A 13223-nucleotide genomic window follows, 5' to 3' on the forward strand; every position below is an offset into this window, starting at 1 on the left:
ACAGAGATCCGCCTGCCTCTGCCTCCCAAGTGCTGGGATTAAAGGCGTACGCCACCACCGCCCGGCTAGATCCATGGTTTCTAATGCTCTCTGAGGACATACACTACAGGTGTTTGAATTTTACTAACTAGCTTTTTTTTGGGAGTGTGTGTGTGTGTGTGTGTATGTGTGTGCTTATTTGAGAAGAGGACTCCGTATAATGGCCTCAAGCTGCCGTTCACCTTTCTTATCCCTTGGTACTGGGATTATAGGTGTGCACTACCATGACGAATTTAAACAAACCAGTCAACTGGCCAGCCGACCTTCCGTCCCTCTTTCCCTCCCAAGACAGGGTCTCCTGGATGGACCAGCTGGCATCTAGCTCCTACTGTCCTCTTGCGTCACCGTCTTTTGTAGACCAGGCTGACCTCAGACTCACAGAGATCCTCTTGCTTCTGCCTCCCGAGTGCTGGGATTAAAGGTGTGCACCACCACCGCCCGGCTTCCACTCTGAATCTGGCATCCTGAACTTCTCTAATCGGAGTGAGGTGCAGCCTCCTGTATGGAGCTGTCATTCCTCGTTCTCTGTCCTCTGAGCCCAAGTCGAACATGAAGCTAGTGGTGTCTCTCAGAGGTCGGTGTGGGGGTCAATGAGAGTACAGTTGGTGGCAGTGGCACACTTGCAGTTTATGTTTCTGGTCGTTATTCCTGCTCTCTCAGCCTGTTCCTGCCTCTGGTTACTGTCTAAGTGTTGAGAGTGCTACAGGGCCTGGGAAACATCACCTGAAATGGGAAACACCAAGAAAGCTCTTCCTGGGCTTGATCATCTCACAGCTTAGGCCAGATTTCCCTGAGTTGAGCTTCTGTCTGCTGGCCGCATGCCCTGGTCTGGCTGGTAGTGCTTGTCCGAGTTGACTGTCCAGCATGCGTGACCACTCTTGTTCAGCCCAGCTACCCCTCTGGCTGGCCTCCTTGGGTTTCTGTTGTTCACTTCCTTCCTTGTAAGGTGGGTTCAGACAGCAGAGCCTAGCTTGTGGGGATGGCACACATGAACACAGATGAAGTGTGCAGAGCAGCACTGAGCGCCAGGTGCTCTCAGCACACTATTTTTCTTCATCTGTCTTTGTTGTTAATCCCATCCAGCACCTGGTTCCCTCTGCGCTTCCTACACTTGACTAAACTCTCAGCAAGCTTAGACGTTCACCACCTAGTTACAGGTGCTCTTCCCTCTCTGGCTACTTGTGGTACTTTAATCTTTTTTCTTTTCTTTTTTTGGGGGGGGTGGAACACTTTGCAGTCTTGCTGTAGACCAGGCTGACCTCTAACTGACAGAAATCCACCTGCCTGTGCCTCCCTGAGTGCTGGGATTAAAGGCATGTGCCACCACGCCTATTTTATGGCATTTTAATCTTGGGCTTTAAATTTTTTCTTTTAATTATTATTTTGCGTAGCCATGTGTGTTTTGTTATTGAGACTAGGTTTTTGTGTTGCCCAAGCTGATCTCAAACTTCTGGAATCAAGCAATCCTCCTACCACAGTCTCCTGAGTGGCTGGCTGCAGGGTGGGGGAAGATACTACTGATTTATGCTTTCTGTCTGTCTCTTTATCTGTCTATCTTTCTTTCAATTTTTGAGGCAGTCTTACTGTGTAGCTCTGGCAGACCTGTAACTTGCAATGTAGGTCAGGCTGGCCTTAAACTCACAGAGATCCTCCTGTTGCGCCTGCTGGGTTTAAAGGCATGTGTTACCATACCTGGCCTGTCTGCTAATTTTTAATTACTTATTAGCCTGTGCATGAGCAGATACTTGCAGGTGATCATAAACCAAACAGCACAGGGTAAAGCCAGTGTTCAAGCCAGGAAGTAGAAGAGCTGTACCCCTATTGATTGTCCGCCCTGTAGAGGCGGGGAAGATAGCGAGCAAATTCTCATGCTTGCTCTTTACTGCCATTGCTTTATCAAGTGTCTGTGCTACTCCAAGCTTTTCTGTCCCATGTGTTTTGATACTGCCTTTGTTTGGGGTTTTAGCTTAAAGATTTGGGGCTTACTGGAGTGTTGGTGCCAAGATCCTGTCTGAGAGAAGGACTGATGTAAGCAGATGCTGATCACTGTGTGTATTGAGTCTCTGTGTAAACTTTGCTTTCAGATCTGCCAGAGGGAGCAGTAAAAGGGCTCTGCAAGTTATTCTGCCTGACTCTGCATCGATACAGGTGAGTCCCACCCAGAGACACAGTGTCCAGTGTGGGATAGGATAGTGGAGAGGGAGAGTCCAGTTGTGAGAGCCAGGCTTCTTAGGGCCACGCTCTGACCTCTCTGTACTTTAGTTTCCTCATCTGCAGAAGAGATGATGCCATTATATACCTCATGGGTGGTCGTTACTGTGAAGGCCTGGGACAATGCTTACCTCTGTGTGATCTCAGCATATGTAGCCACTCATTAGTCTGTGAAGTCGTGGGGTGTATACCATGGCTGTAGATCCTGCCCTTCTTGTCATCCTCTGCTCTTACCAGTACTTTAGAACTCTGGGGCAAGGTGGATTTATCTAGTTGATTCCTGTCACCTGGGATCCACTGGAATCGGGTACCATCAGTGTTTCCCCAGAAAGACCAATGCTTGCTGAGATCACCCTTTTCCCTTCCTTCCTTCCCACCCCAGAGACGCGGCCTCCCGCAGGGCTTTGCAGGCGGCCATCCAGCAACTGGCCGAGGCCCAGCCAGAGGCCACAGCCAAGAACCTCCTGAGCTCTCTCCAGTCCTCAGGTGTTGGCTCCAAAGCAGGTGTTCCGAGGTAAGAGGTTAAGTCTGTGGGCCTCCAGGGGTTCGTGGAGTCCTACTCAGGTAGGCTGGTACAGATGAGCAGGGTGAGCATACCTGCCCCTTACCTTGGCACTCTGAATGGCACTCAGAGCCTGTCTCTAACAAGGAGAACCAGGCTAACAGAGAAAGTGGCTTTTCCTGAGGAGCAGAACTGGGAGTCAGTGGGCCCAAGGCACTGAATGGGGAAAGCCAGATTGCTTTAATTAATTAATTAAAAATTATGTGTATAAGTGTTTTGCCTACATGTATGTCTGTGCACCAAGTATGTGCCTGGTACCAAGAGACACCAGAGGAGGGCGTCAGGTCCCCTGCAGCAGACAGTTGTGAGCTGCCTGTAGGTGCTGGGAGAATTACCAGATCCTTTGGAAGGACAAACAGTGCTCTTAACCTCTGAACCATCTCTTCTTGTCTTTATTGTTGCAAATGTCAAGTGATGAGATTTTGGCCAGTGAGGCCTAGACTCTTGTCCTGAGTTGTCACTGATGATGTTAGGGAACAAGTCAAGGAAGGGTTCACATACTGTGCTGTGCCTCAGGATGTACGTTTGTCTCTCTCCCTTCTCTACAGCAAGAGCAGTGGTTCGGCCGCCTTGCTGGCTCTGACCTGGACCTGCCTTCTAGTGCGCATTGTCTTTCCCCTGAAAGCTAAGCGGCAGGGAGACATCTGGAACAAACTGGTAGGTTCCCTTGTCTTTGGAGGATCTATGGGGGTCACCTTTGCGCAGTTGTGTGATGTTTAAGCATTTCTTGCGTCCCAAATGCTCTCACAGGTGGGAATTGTCCCAAGGTATATGTTTGGTGGTGGGCATAAGTGCAGCGGGAATCACATTCGTCTGTTCATCAATGTTCCCAAGCTTCTCTGAGTCAGATGTGATTCTAGGCATTGAATGCAATGATGAGTAAGACATGTGGGCCCTGCCTTCATGAGAGGCCAGACTGGGGAGATAACTAGAAGGCAGGGACCCCAGAAGACGCAATAATATAGATGAATATAGATGATGTAGATCATGTATTTCCTGGCTAGCGCTCTCTCACCTGTGTTTGGATTTTAGAGTAATAAAATGAAATTCTGGCTATTGTCTTGGTCATCTAATCTCTCCCCTTTCTATGTCTGCTCCTTGCTCAGTCTCTATTTCTTCTTCCCACCTGTCTGCTACTCAGAGATGGCCTGTTGGCAGGGTGTGGGGGGTTCTCTTAGATGTCTACGTAGGCTGGGTGGGGGTTCTCTTGGATGTCTGGATAGTCCAGGTGGGGGGTTCTCTTGGATGTCTAGATAGTCCAGGTGGGGGTTCTCTTGGATGTCTAGGTAGTCCAGGTGGGGGGTTCTCTTGGATGTCTAGGTAGCCAGGTGAGGGGGTTATCTTGGATGTCTAGGTAAGCTAGGTTGGGGGTTCTCTTGGATGTCTAGAATGGTTGATGGTTCTGGAAGTAGTCTTGAGGGTGCTGTTGTGGATCTACTTTTTGGCTATGAGATTTGACAGAGCCACTTACCTACCTTCCTTAGAGAGACATTCTAAAGAGATTTGCAATGGCCATAGACACTGTAGAGTGTAGTGCATGTAGATACAGATGACTCTGGAACCTGCCACAGTGTGGGTTTCGTTGTTAACAAATGGCTTTCTACTAAAGTGGTTACTAGCAGGCAGGTTCTCTGGCTTATCTCCATTAAGTTCTTGACAGCTGCTACCTGTGCTGGCAGTTAGCTTAGTGAGCAGGAGGTTCCAGCTGCAAAGTGTTACAGGACAGAATGTGTCAGGAGCATGTGACTTGTTGCAGGAGCTAGACTCTGGGCCTTTCCTTTCCTGATTCTGTTGTCTGTTATATATGTAATTAATTCGCCATTCACTGGCTGGCACTATGCTAAAAGCTGGGGCTGCTGTGTGAATTAGGCTGAGAAACCTATGCTTTTGTGGAGCTTATGCACTGTTGGAGAAGATGGAGTCTGGTGCCATGCTAAGGACAAGCAGGCTGGAGGGGCGGGCGTGTGGCTGAGGGTGGTGAGAGCAAGGCTTCTGTGAGGAGAAGGAAACTCTTGAGCAAAGACTGGAGCAACTCAGAGAGGGAACCCTGATACGATTCTGAGTGGGATACGGGTAAGCTTGTTGTTTAATGATGCAACTCTCAACATGTGTAGAAGGGTATGCTGTTAGCGTTGTAGGGAAGGGTCTGGTAGAGAAGGATGTACCTGTCCCTAGCTACCGTGGTGCCTGTGCTACCGGTTCTTAGGACTATAGAAATGTTTTCTGTGTATCTGACAGTTTTTGGTCCCGTGCTGCAGATTTAACCAGGTCCTTGGCTGGTCTGGAACTCTTCCTCCTGAGAGTAGGGATTAAAGGTGTGCACCACCATGCTGAGCGTCACCTTACTTTCTACAGAGCCTAGCACAGTGTCTGCTGTTTACTGTTCATTGAGTATCTGTGGTCTTTCTTATTTTCTTAAGATTTTTTTTCTGCTTGGTGGTGGTGATGCATGCCTTTAATCTCAGTACTGAGGAGGAAGAGGCAGGCGGATCTCTCTTGAGTTTGAGGCCACCCTGGTCTGTAGAGCTAGTTCTAGGATAGCCAAGGCTTAAGAAACCCTTTCTCAAAAAACAAAACAAAACATGTATTTTTTGTCATTTTTGAGCCAATGTCTCACTGTGTAGCCTTGACTGACCTCAAACTTGATGTGTACAACAGGCTGACCTGGAACTCACTAAGATCTGGCTGACTCTGCCTTCCGAGTACTGAGATCAAAGGTGTCTACCATGCTTGACTGTAGGATTTGGTCCTTAATGAAGGAAAGTCTAGGCATATACATATATTAACTAGGATTTCTTGTTCTGCTCCCGAATGGCAGTTGTCTTACAGATGTATGTTTATTGTATCTTTTTGAAATTTTTTATTATTGGGGTGAACTTTGAGCTTCGTGCATGCTATGTTCTGAGCTACATCCCCATTTGTGTCTTTGTTTGTTCAATATTATTTTTTTCCCTGAACTATAAGGTGCCAGAATGCACCTTGTTCTCCTTGTGTATACTGTGGCTCATAGTAAGTGTTTAGCAAATATTTATTAAATAAATGCGTGAATGAACAGTGTTAGGTGAAAGACAGGATTTAGGGGGCTGGAGAGATAGCTCAGAAATTAAGATCTCAGACTTCTCTTGGGGAAGACTCAGGTCTGATTCTCAGCACCCACATGGTGTTCCATAACTGTCTGTGACCCCAGTTTCAGGGAATCTGACAGCCTTTTCTGACCTCCAAGGATATGTGTGTGTGTATGTTTATGTATGTGTGTGTATGTATGTATATATGTGTATGTATATATGTATGTGTACAAACATACACGCAGGCAACAGCTCTTTACACATGAAAAAGAAAGGGGGCAGATTTAGGACAAGGAGTTGGTAGAGACAAGAGGGTTGGGTTGGAGTGGGTGGGATGGAGCTGGAGTCTAGAAGGCCTGGTGGATGTCTGTGGCAGTCTATGAGGGTCACAGGACACCTTTGAGTTGTATCGTGATTTGGCGTTTCTTTGTGCTGGCAGGTGGAGGTGCAGTGTCTGCTGCTGCTGGAGGTGCTGGGTGGCTCCCACAAGCATGCTGTGGATGGTGCGATGAAAAAGCTCACTAAACTGTGGAAGGAGGTGAATGGAGCTGGTGGGAGGTAGGAGGCTGTGCCTTTGTACCTCTGCCATCTGACTCACCAGCCTTCTACTTCCTCTTCAGAACCCTGAACTGGTGGAGCAGTACTTTTCAGCTATCCTTAGCTTAGAACCCAACCAAAACTATGCTGGCATGCTGGGGCTGCTCGTGCAGTTCTGCACAAATCACAAAGAGATGGACGTGGTCAGCCAGCATAAGGCAAGTGTCTAGCGACTGACAGTGGGTTTGCTGCATCAGGGGTCTGGAGGACAGCCATGGAAACTTGCTTTGTCTTGTGGCCTGTAGTGGTAGTCTGTGTGAATCCTGGTGTAGTCACTGGGGTGAGAGACTTTACTGTTCACACCAAGCATTGTGCCAGGAGTCGGGGTGCAGCAGTGAGCACAAGACTGTGATCTTTGTGGAACTGAATCAGAGAAGATGCTGACATAAGATAGATTGTCCCCTGTTAATTGTATCTGATAAGTGTGACAAAGGAAATGTGCAAGATGGGTATCTGACTGGTACTGTGGTCAGGGAATGCGTCTCTGTAAAGAAGGGACTTAGGGAGTTGACCAGTAAACAAACAGGTGGGGCAGAACATTTAGGGCAGAGAGCAGGTAGGAAGAGCATCGAGAAGGCAAGTGGGGTTCATCTGTGGGAGTGGGTAAGAGAGCTTTCAGCTGTCACTAGCTCTGAGCAGGCAGGGATGTCAAAGCCCTGCCAAGGTCTTTGAACTTTGTGTCAGGAGCCATGGAAATGACTGCTTCCCACCTTTCAGTGGCAAGCATGGGAGTGTGGGAAGCCATGGGAAGTGGGACCTTTGCTTAATACTGAAGTTTTGGGACCTTGTGTCCTGTAGAGTACCCTGCTAGATTTCTACGTGAAGAACATTCTGATGAGCAAAGTGAAGCCTCCGAAGTATTTGTTGGTGAGTGAGTGGATGGCACAGCTACCACACAGACGGTATCAAATCCTGGTTTAAATTCTGGATGCCACCCTGCTCTTTCCTCTCAGTCTTTCCCATGAGGCCTGGGTGTTTAACTCTTTATTTTGTAGGACAACTGTGCCCCCTTGCTCCGGTTCATGTCCCACTCGGAGTTTAAGGATCTGATTCTGCCCACCATACAAAAATCCTTGCTGAGGAGCCCGGAGAATGTTATTGAAAGTAGGTTCTTGCTGAACAGGTGGGTGGGAGGGGATGCGCTGCCTGAGCAGTTCTGTTGATGCTGGGTTCGCAGCAGGAGCACTGTGTGTTCTAAGCATGAGATATGTTCACTGCCCTCACCAGGTAGACAGGAACTCCCTTCAGAATATGCTGAAATACATGGGCTTTCTTTTAAAATTATTTTCATAGCCAGGCAGTGGTGCCACACGCCTTTAATCTGAGCAATGGGAGACATAAGCAGGTGGATCTCTGTGAATTCAAGGCCAGCGTGGTCTACAAGAGCTAGTTCCAGGACAGTCAGAACTGTTACACAGAGAAATCCTGTCTCGAAAAACAACAACAAAAAAATTATTTTCATGAGTGTGTGTGCATGCTCGTGTATGCATGTGTGCGTGTTTATGTGCATGAGCATGCACACCTGTGTGTCTGAGTGCGTGTGCCCACAATTTGGAAGAGGGCATCAGATCCCCTAGAAACTAGAGTTCTAGGCAGTTGTGAGCTGGCTGATGTTGATCTTGGAAAAACAACCAGTGCCCTTTATTGCTGAGCCCTATCAGGTGCTGTCTTGTTTAAAAAACTATGGAAAGCTAGGTGATGGTGATGCACACCTTTAATCCTAACACTTGGGAGGCAGAGGCAGGCAGGCAGGCAGTCAGGATGGATCTCTGTGAGTTCGAGGCCAGCCTGGTCCACAAGAGCTAGGTCTAGGACAGGTAGGTTTGATAGCTAGAGCGAAACCCTGTCTCAAAAAAAAAAAAAAAAAACTATAGAAAAGTATCCTCTTAGAATACTAACTGTAATTATGGAGGCTGTAGAATCTTCAGGAGATATTTGAGATTAAGAATCTTTGCTCTTTTCTCTATACAGTTCAGACAGTTTGGTGTGAAGAGCAGAGCTTTAAGCTTACAGGTTGATAACCTTGTGACCTTGCAGAGGCAAAAGGCAGTCCTGTTACCATGGAGCTAAACAGGAGACTCCAGATGGCATCTTCTGGGGAGTGGGGCGAAATAGGCACTGGCACTTGAAACTGATGAGCATTTCTTTCTGTCCCCTTAGCCATCTCCAGTCTCCTGGCATCAGTGACACTTGATCTCAGCCAGTATGCCCTGGACATCGTGAAAGGCTTGGCTAGTGAGTATACTGACCCCTCTGCAGCCACTTGCTGCACTGTGAGTTTTGGTTGTATTTGTTTTTTGCTCAGAGGGGGTGGGGCACGGTTTATGTTAGAAGTAAACTTTAGCATCAACAAGACAGCTCCTTGAGTTAAAGGTGGTTTCTGCCATGTGTGCCAAGTCAAGGGTGGTCCTGGGAACATGATGAAAGGAGAGAACCTGCTCCTACAAACTGTTCTCTGACCTGTACATGTGTGCCACGGTACCTCTTTTCCTCCAGACATAATTAAATAAATGTTAAAATGAGAAAAGGAATAAGGTTTTAACCGCCAACAGGGGGAGGAGTTTCTTTTCTGAGATTGCTGATGATGAGGTTGGAGAGCTGGGGTAAAGAGCCAGGACTAAAGTCTTCATGTTTAGCTGCTGCAACCCCTGAGCTGTGACTCTGTGTGTCCAGATCAGCTGAAGTCCAACAGCCCCCGTCTGATGGATGAAGCTGTGCTGGCACTGCGCAACCTGGCCCGCCAGTGCAGTGACTCCTCCGCCACTGAGGCCCTGACCAAGTACCTGTTTGCAATCCTTGGAGGTGAGCAGCCTTGTCAGCATAGCAGGTGACACACAGCAGGTGTTCCCCTAGCCTTGGAGCCAGGATGTGGTAGGAATTTGATTCCGAGTCTACTCCGGGGGAAGCTTTTGATGAGGAACACTTCCACATGTAGCGGAAGCACACCCATGGCAGTAAAGACGGTGATGCCAGTGATTTTAAGACTGTGTTTTTGTGTGCATGGGAGGAGAAAAGGAAAGAAAGATATGAAGATGTTAATGGTGTCTTTGAGTAGTGGGAACATGCTGATGTAGCACATTTTTCTTTTTATATTTTCTGTAAGAATGTAGTACTTTTGTTTGTTTGTTTTCTCAAGACAGGGTTTCTCTATATAGCCCTGGCTGTCCTGGAACTTGCTCTGTAGACCAGGCTCGTATCAAACGCACAGAGATCCGCCTATCTCTGCCTCCCGAGTGCTGGGATTAAAGGCGTGCGCCACCACTGCTCAGCGAAGAATGTAGTACTTGTAGTCAGAAAACATAAGGCTATAAAGTGCTATTTAAACCCAGCCTCACAGCAGAAAGGCTGCTTCCGGAGTCTGCGTGTGTGTGACACGGGGCCAACATGAACGATGACTTTTGTTCCTTCCTCACAGGCTCAGAAGGAAAGCTAACTGTCGTAGCCCAGAAGATGAGTGTCCTTTCAGGTAGGGATCCTCCCGGGTCATGGCAGTGTGCTGTAGTAACGAAGGAGGCTATTGTCCTGTCAGATAAAGCGAGTCCTTTGAACCCTGATGCCCAGCAGTGTTGGCTGTGCCAGCTTGCCTACCAGTACTCTGCTGTCGGCCTATGTGGCAGGAAGCCTGGTTTCTGTAAAAGGAGAGACTGGAAGAAAATTGAAGGAGTGTCTGTAATGGCCAGGGGAAAGCGTGGCTGCTGGGGTACCCAGAAGAGGTCTGTGACCTGGTGTACCCTGCTGGCAGTGGCAGGAAGGCTTGTCTGCTGTGGCTTGTGCAGGGGAGGGAACAACCAGAGAATCTGCTTTTCAGGGATTGGAAGCCTCAGTCATCACGTGGTATCTGGGCCTTCTAGTCAAGTCCTGAATGGGTCTGTGGTTGAGCTGTTCATCCCATTCCTCCAGCAGGAAGGTAATTCCTTGTGGCATGGGGAGCATGGTTTTCCAGGCAGTCTTCCGAAAGCCTATCTAAAGGCACACCTCCTTGAGTTAGCAGGGCTGGGAATGTCTGAAATGTCACTGCTTCCTCCCCTGGGACCCTGGCTTGCCTTCTCCCATGGCTTGCAGCGATTTGGTATGGTTATAAGATGTCAGACCGACTGGACTTGTGCCACTTACCCTAGTGCATGAAGGTACCTTGGTACACGCCATCTCTGTCCTGGCGCTCTGGTGCAACCGGCTCACTACAGAAGTGCCCAAGAAGCTTACTGACTGGTTCAAGAGAGTTTTCAGCCTTAAAACCTCCACCTCCGCAGTGAGGCACGCTTACCTGCAGTGTATGCTGTCCTCTTTCCAAGGTAAGGCGTCCAGGAAAGGGGTGACTGAGCCCAGGGCATGCTCCCTGCTCAGGGCTTCTCTTCTGTTCCCTGACTAGACCTCATTTTCTTCTGAGTTCTTGTTCCTGTCTTCACAGTAGTGACTCCTTCCCTTGTTGGATTTTTGTTTGTTGGTTGGTTTTTGATTTTTTGGCATTCCTGGAACTCACTTTGTAGACCAGGCTGGCCTCAAACTCACAGATCCACCTGCTTCTGCCTCCCCAGTGCTGGGCTTTAAGGCATGCGCCACCATACTAGGCTCCCTTGTTAAATTTTATTCAGAAAGGACCTGTTGTTGTACTGAGATCATGAGTTTAAAAGGTCAATGCTATGTGAACTTGATTTTGAACCCTTTAAAAAATTGCCGCTTCCATCTCTTCAGTGCTGAACACAGCCACTGGTACTGGCATCCCATCTTCTCCAACCCAAATAGCCAGGGGGGTTTGATTTCTTTACTAAAATCCTCTTGATATTATCGATTCCTCTCTCTGATGTAGGCTCGTATTTCATTTAAATGATGTGTCGATTTTAAATTTATGAACTACTAAATTATAAATTTAAATTACTAATTTATGAATTAAATTTATGGAAAACGTCAAGAAGATTCCAAAGATTCCTTCTTGAGACAGACAGAGGAAATGGGCTTTGTGCCCACACATGTTAGGAGTAGGAACAGATTCTGTCAGAAGCACTTGTCTTGAGTTGACAGGAACCATGCCTTAGCGACAGCACAGCTGGGTATTGTGATTTAGGCCTGCAGTCCCAGAACTCGGGAGGTAGAGGCAGGAGTTCCAGGTCATCTTTGGCTACATACTGAATTTGAGGCCAACCTGGAATACATGAGTAGTTATAAAAAACAAAATGGGTGTTTTTAGGTATAGCTGTAACTTTTTTTTTTTTAATGTAATTTACTTAGAGATAGGGTTTCTTCTCTACATAGCTCTGGCTGTCCTAGAACTCACAGAAATCCACCTGCTGGGAATGAAGGCTTGCACCACCGTGCCTAGCTTATTTATTTATTTTTAGTGTGTTTATATCATAGGTTAGCAGATTGGCTAGAGGTTGTCTTGTTGTGGGAAGAACACCAGATTGGAATGGCTAGGCTTGTAGTTAGTAGTGGTTCTTTGTCAGCCAGCTGTTGACAACCCTGGACAGTTTACTTTGCCTCTCTGTTTCCTTATCCTGTGGAAGAGCAGCTGATGATCAGATTAATAAGATTGTTTTATTTTTAATTTTTTTCTTTTTTTTTCTCTTTAATTTTTTTTATGAATATAGAGTTTAAATCCCAGATTCCTTCTCTGGTTCTTTGAGATACTCAGAAAATTAACTGAAGGGTTTTAGCCAGTTTACACTTGGGTGGATAATGTTTTCTCAAATAATCGCATCACTTCTGTAGACCAGGTCGTCTCTAAGATGCTTCTGTCTCCACAGGTGACACACTCCTGCAGGCCTTGGACTTTCTGCCCTTGCTCATGCAGACAGTAGAGAAGGCGGCCTCCCAGAACACTCAGGTTCCCACAGTCACCGAAGGGGTCGCTGCAGCGTTGCTGCTCTCCAAGCTTTCTGTGGCTGACTCACAGGCCGGTAAGGGTCTGCATGCGTCCAGAGTGCCAGGTGACAGAGTCCTTGTTGGATGCTTAGCAGCCTGTCAGCTTGTCAGCTCCAGGGCTGCCTGTTACCTGCAGCAATGAGCTCGGGGTCACAATAGAAGTGCAGCCTTCATTTGTCCTCTGTTACTTCAGTGCTTTGGGTTGGGCTTGTCTGTGATGCTTGTACTGTGTGGTTGAGTATTAGGACTTAGTGTTTGTTTTTTTTAATTGTTGTACTTGTTTATTTTATGTGTATGAGTGTTTCGCCTGCATGTATAGGCAGCACAGGTGCTCAGTACCACAGAAGTTGGAGGAGGGTGTCTGATTCCTTGTAACGAGTTGTAGACAGTTGTGAACTGTCATGTAGGTGTTAGGAACCTGGGTCCTCTGCAAGAGTAGCTGGTACTCTTAACCACTAAGTCATCTTTCTAGACTTCATGTTTGAATTAGTTACATATGCATAGGATGCTCTGGTTCATTCCTGTTGCTACAATAAAGCACCCCAACAGAAAGCATCGTGGGGAGACAGGTTCATTTCAGCTACAACTCCAGTTTATGCGCTGCCATTGTGGGAAAGTTAAGGCAGGAACTTCAGAGAGCTGGTCACATCATGTCTACTAGGAGCAGAGAGAAACATGCTTGGTAACATGCTGTGTCATCCACCAACCATGCATGGGAACATTTCAAGTCAGAGCCTCCCTGTCCTTTTCTGCCTTCGCTGGAGTCCTTTTTGTTAGTCGCCTTTGTCACTGTGACAGACTACTTGAGAAATTCAGCTCAGGATGAAAGATTTGTTGTGGTCCATGGTCTCAGAGGGCCCAGTCACATGGCGGGCAGTTGCCCATTGTCT

At 47.5% G+C, this 13223-nt stretch overlaps 1 protein-coding gene across 2 annotated transcripts in view; it reads left to right on the forward strand.

Annotated features, from left to right (window-relative positions):
- Window positions 1–13223, forward strand: part of Gcn1 (GCN1 activator of EIF2AK4) — a 63784-nt gene that overhangs the window by 7901 nt on the left and 42660 nt on the right. For both annotated transcript variants that reach the window (XM_075981662.1, XM_075981672.1), the window contains 13 exons: window positions 2124–2187; window positions 2633–2764; window positions 3361–3469; window positions 6317–6415; window positions 6498–6632; window positions 7273–7341; window positions 7470–7578; window positions 8635–8709; window positions 9148–9276; window positions 9890–9940; window positions 10283–10381; window positions 10593–10766; window positions 12216–12368. In XM_075981662.1, coding sequence (XP_075837777.1) covers window positions 2124–2187; window positions 2633–2764; window positions 3361–3469; window positions 6317–6415; window positions 6498–6632; window positions 7273–7341; window positions 7470–7578; window positions 8635–8709; window positions 9148–9276; window positions 9890–9940; window positions 10283–10381; window positions 10593–10766; window positions 12216–12368 — 1398 coding nt within the window. The remainder of the gene's footprint in view (window positions 1–2123; window positions 2188–2632; window positions 2765–3360; window positions 3470–6316; window positions 6416–6497; window positions 6633–7272; window positions 7342–7469; window positions 7579–8634; window positions 8710–9147; window positions 9277–9889; window positions 9941–10282; window positions 10382–10592; window positions 10767–12215; window positions 12369–13223) is intronic.

The sequence above is a fragment of the Microtus pennsylvanicus genome, chromosome 1, assembly GCF_037038515.1.
Source record: "Microtus pennsylvanicus isolate mMicPen1 chromosome 1, mMicPen1.hap1, whole genome shotgun sequence".
NCBI classification, from domain to species: Eukaryota; Metazoa; Chordata; class Mammalia; order Rodentia; family Cricetidae; genus Microtus; species Microtus pennsylvanicus.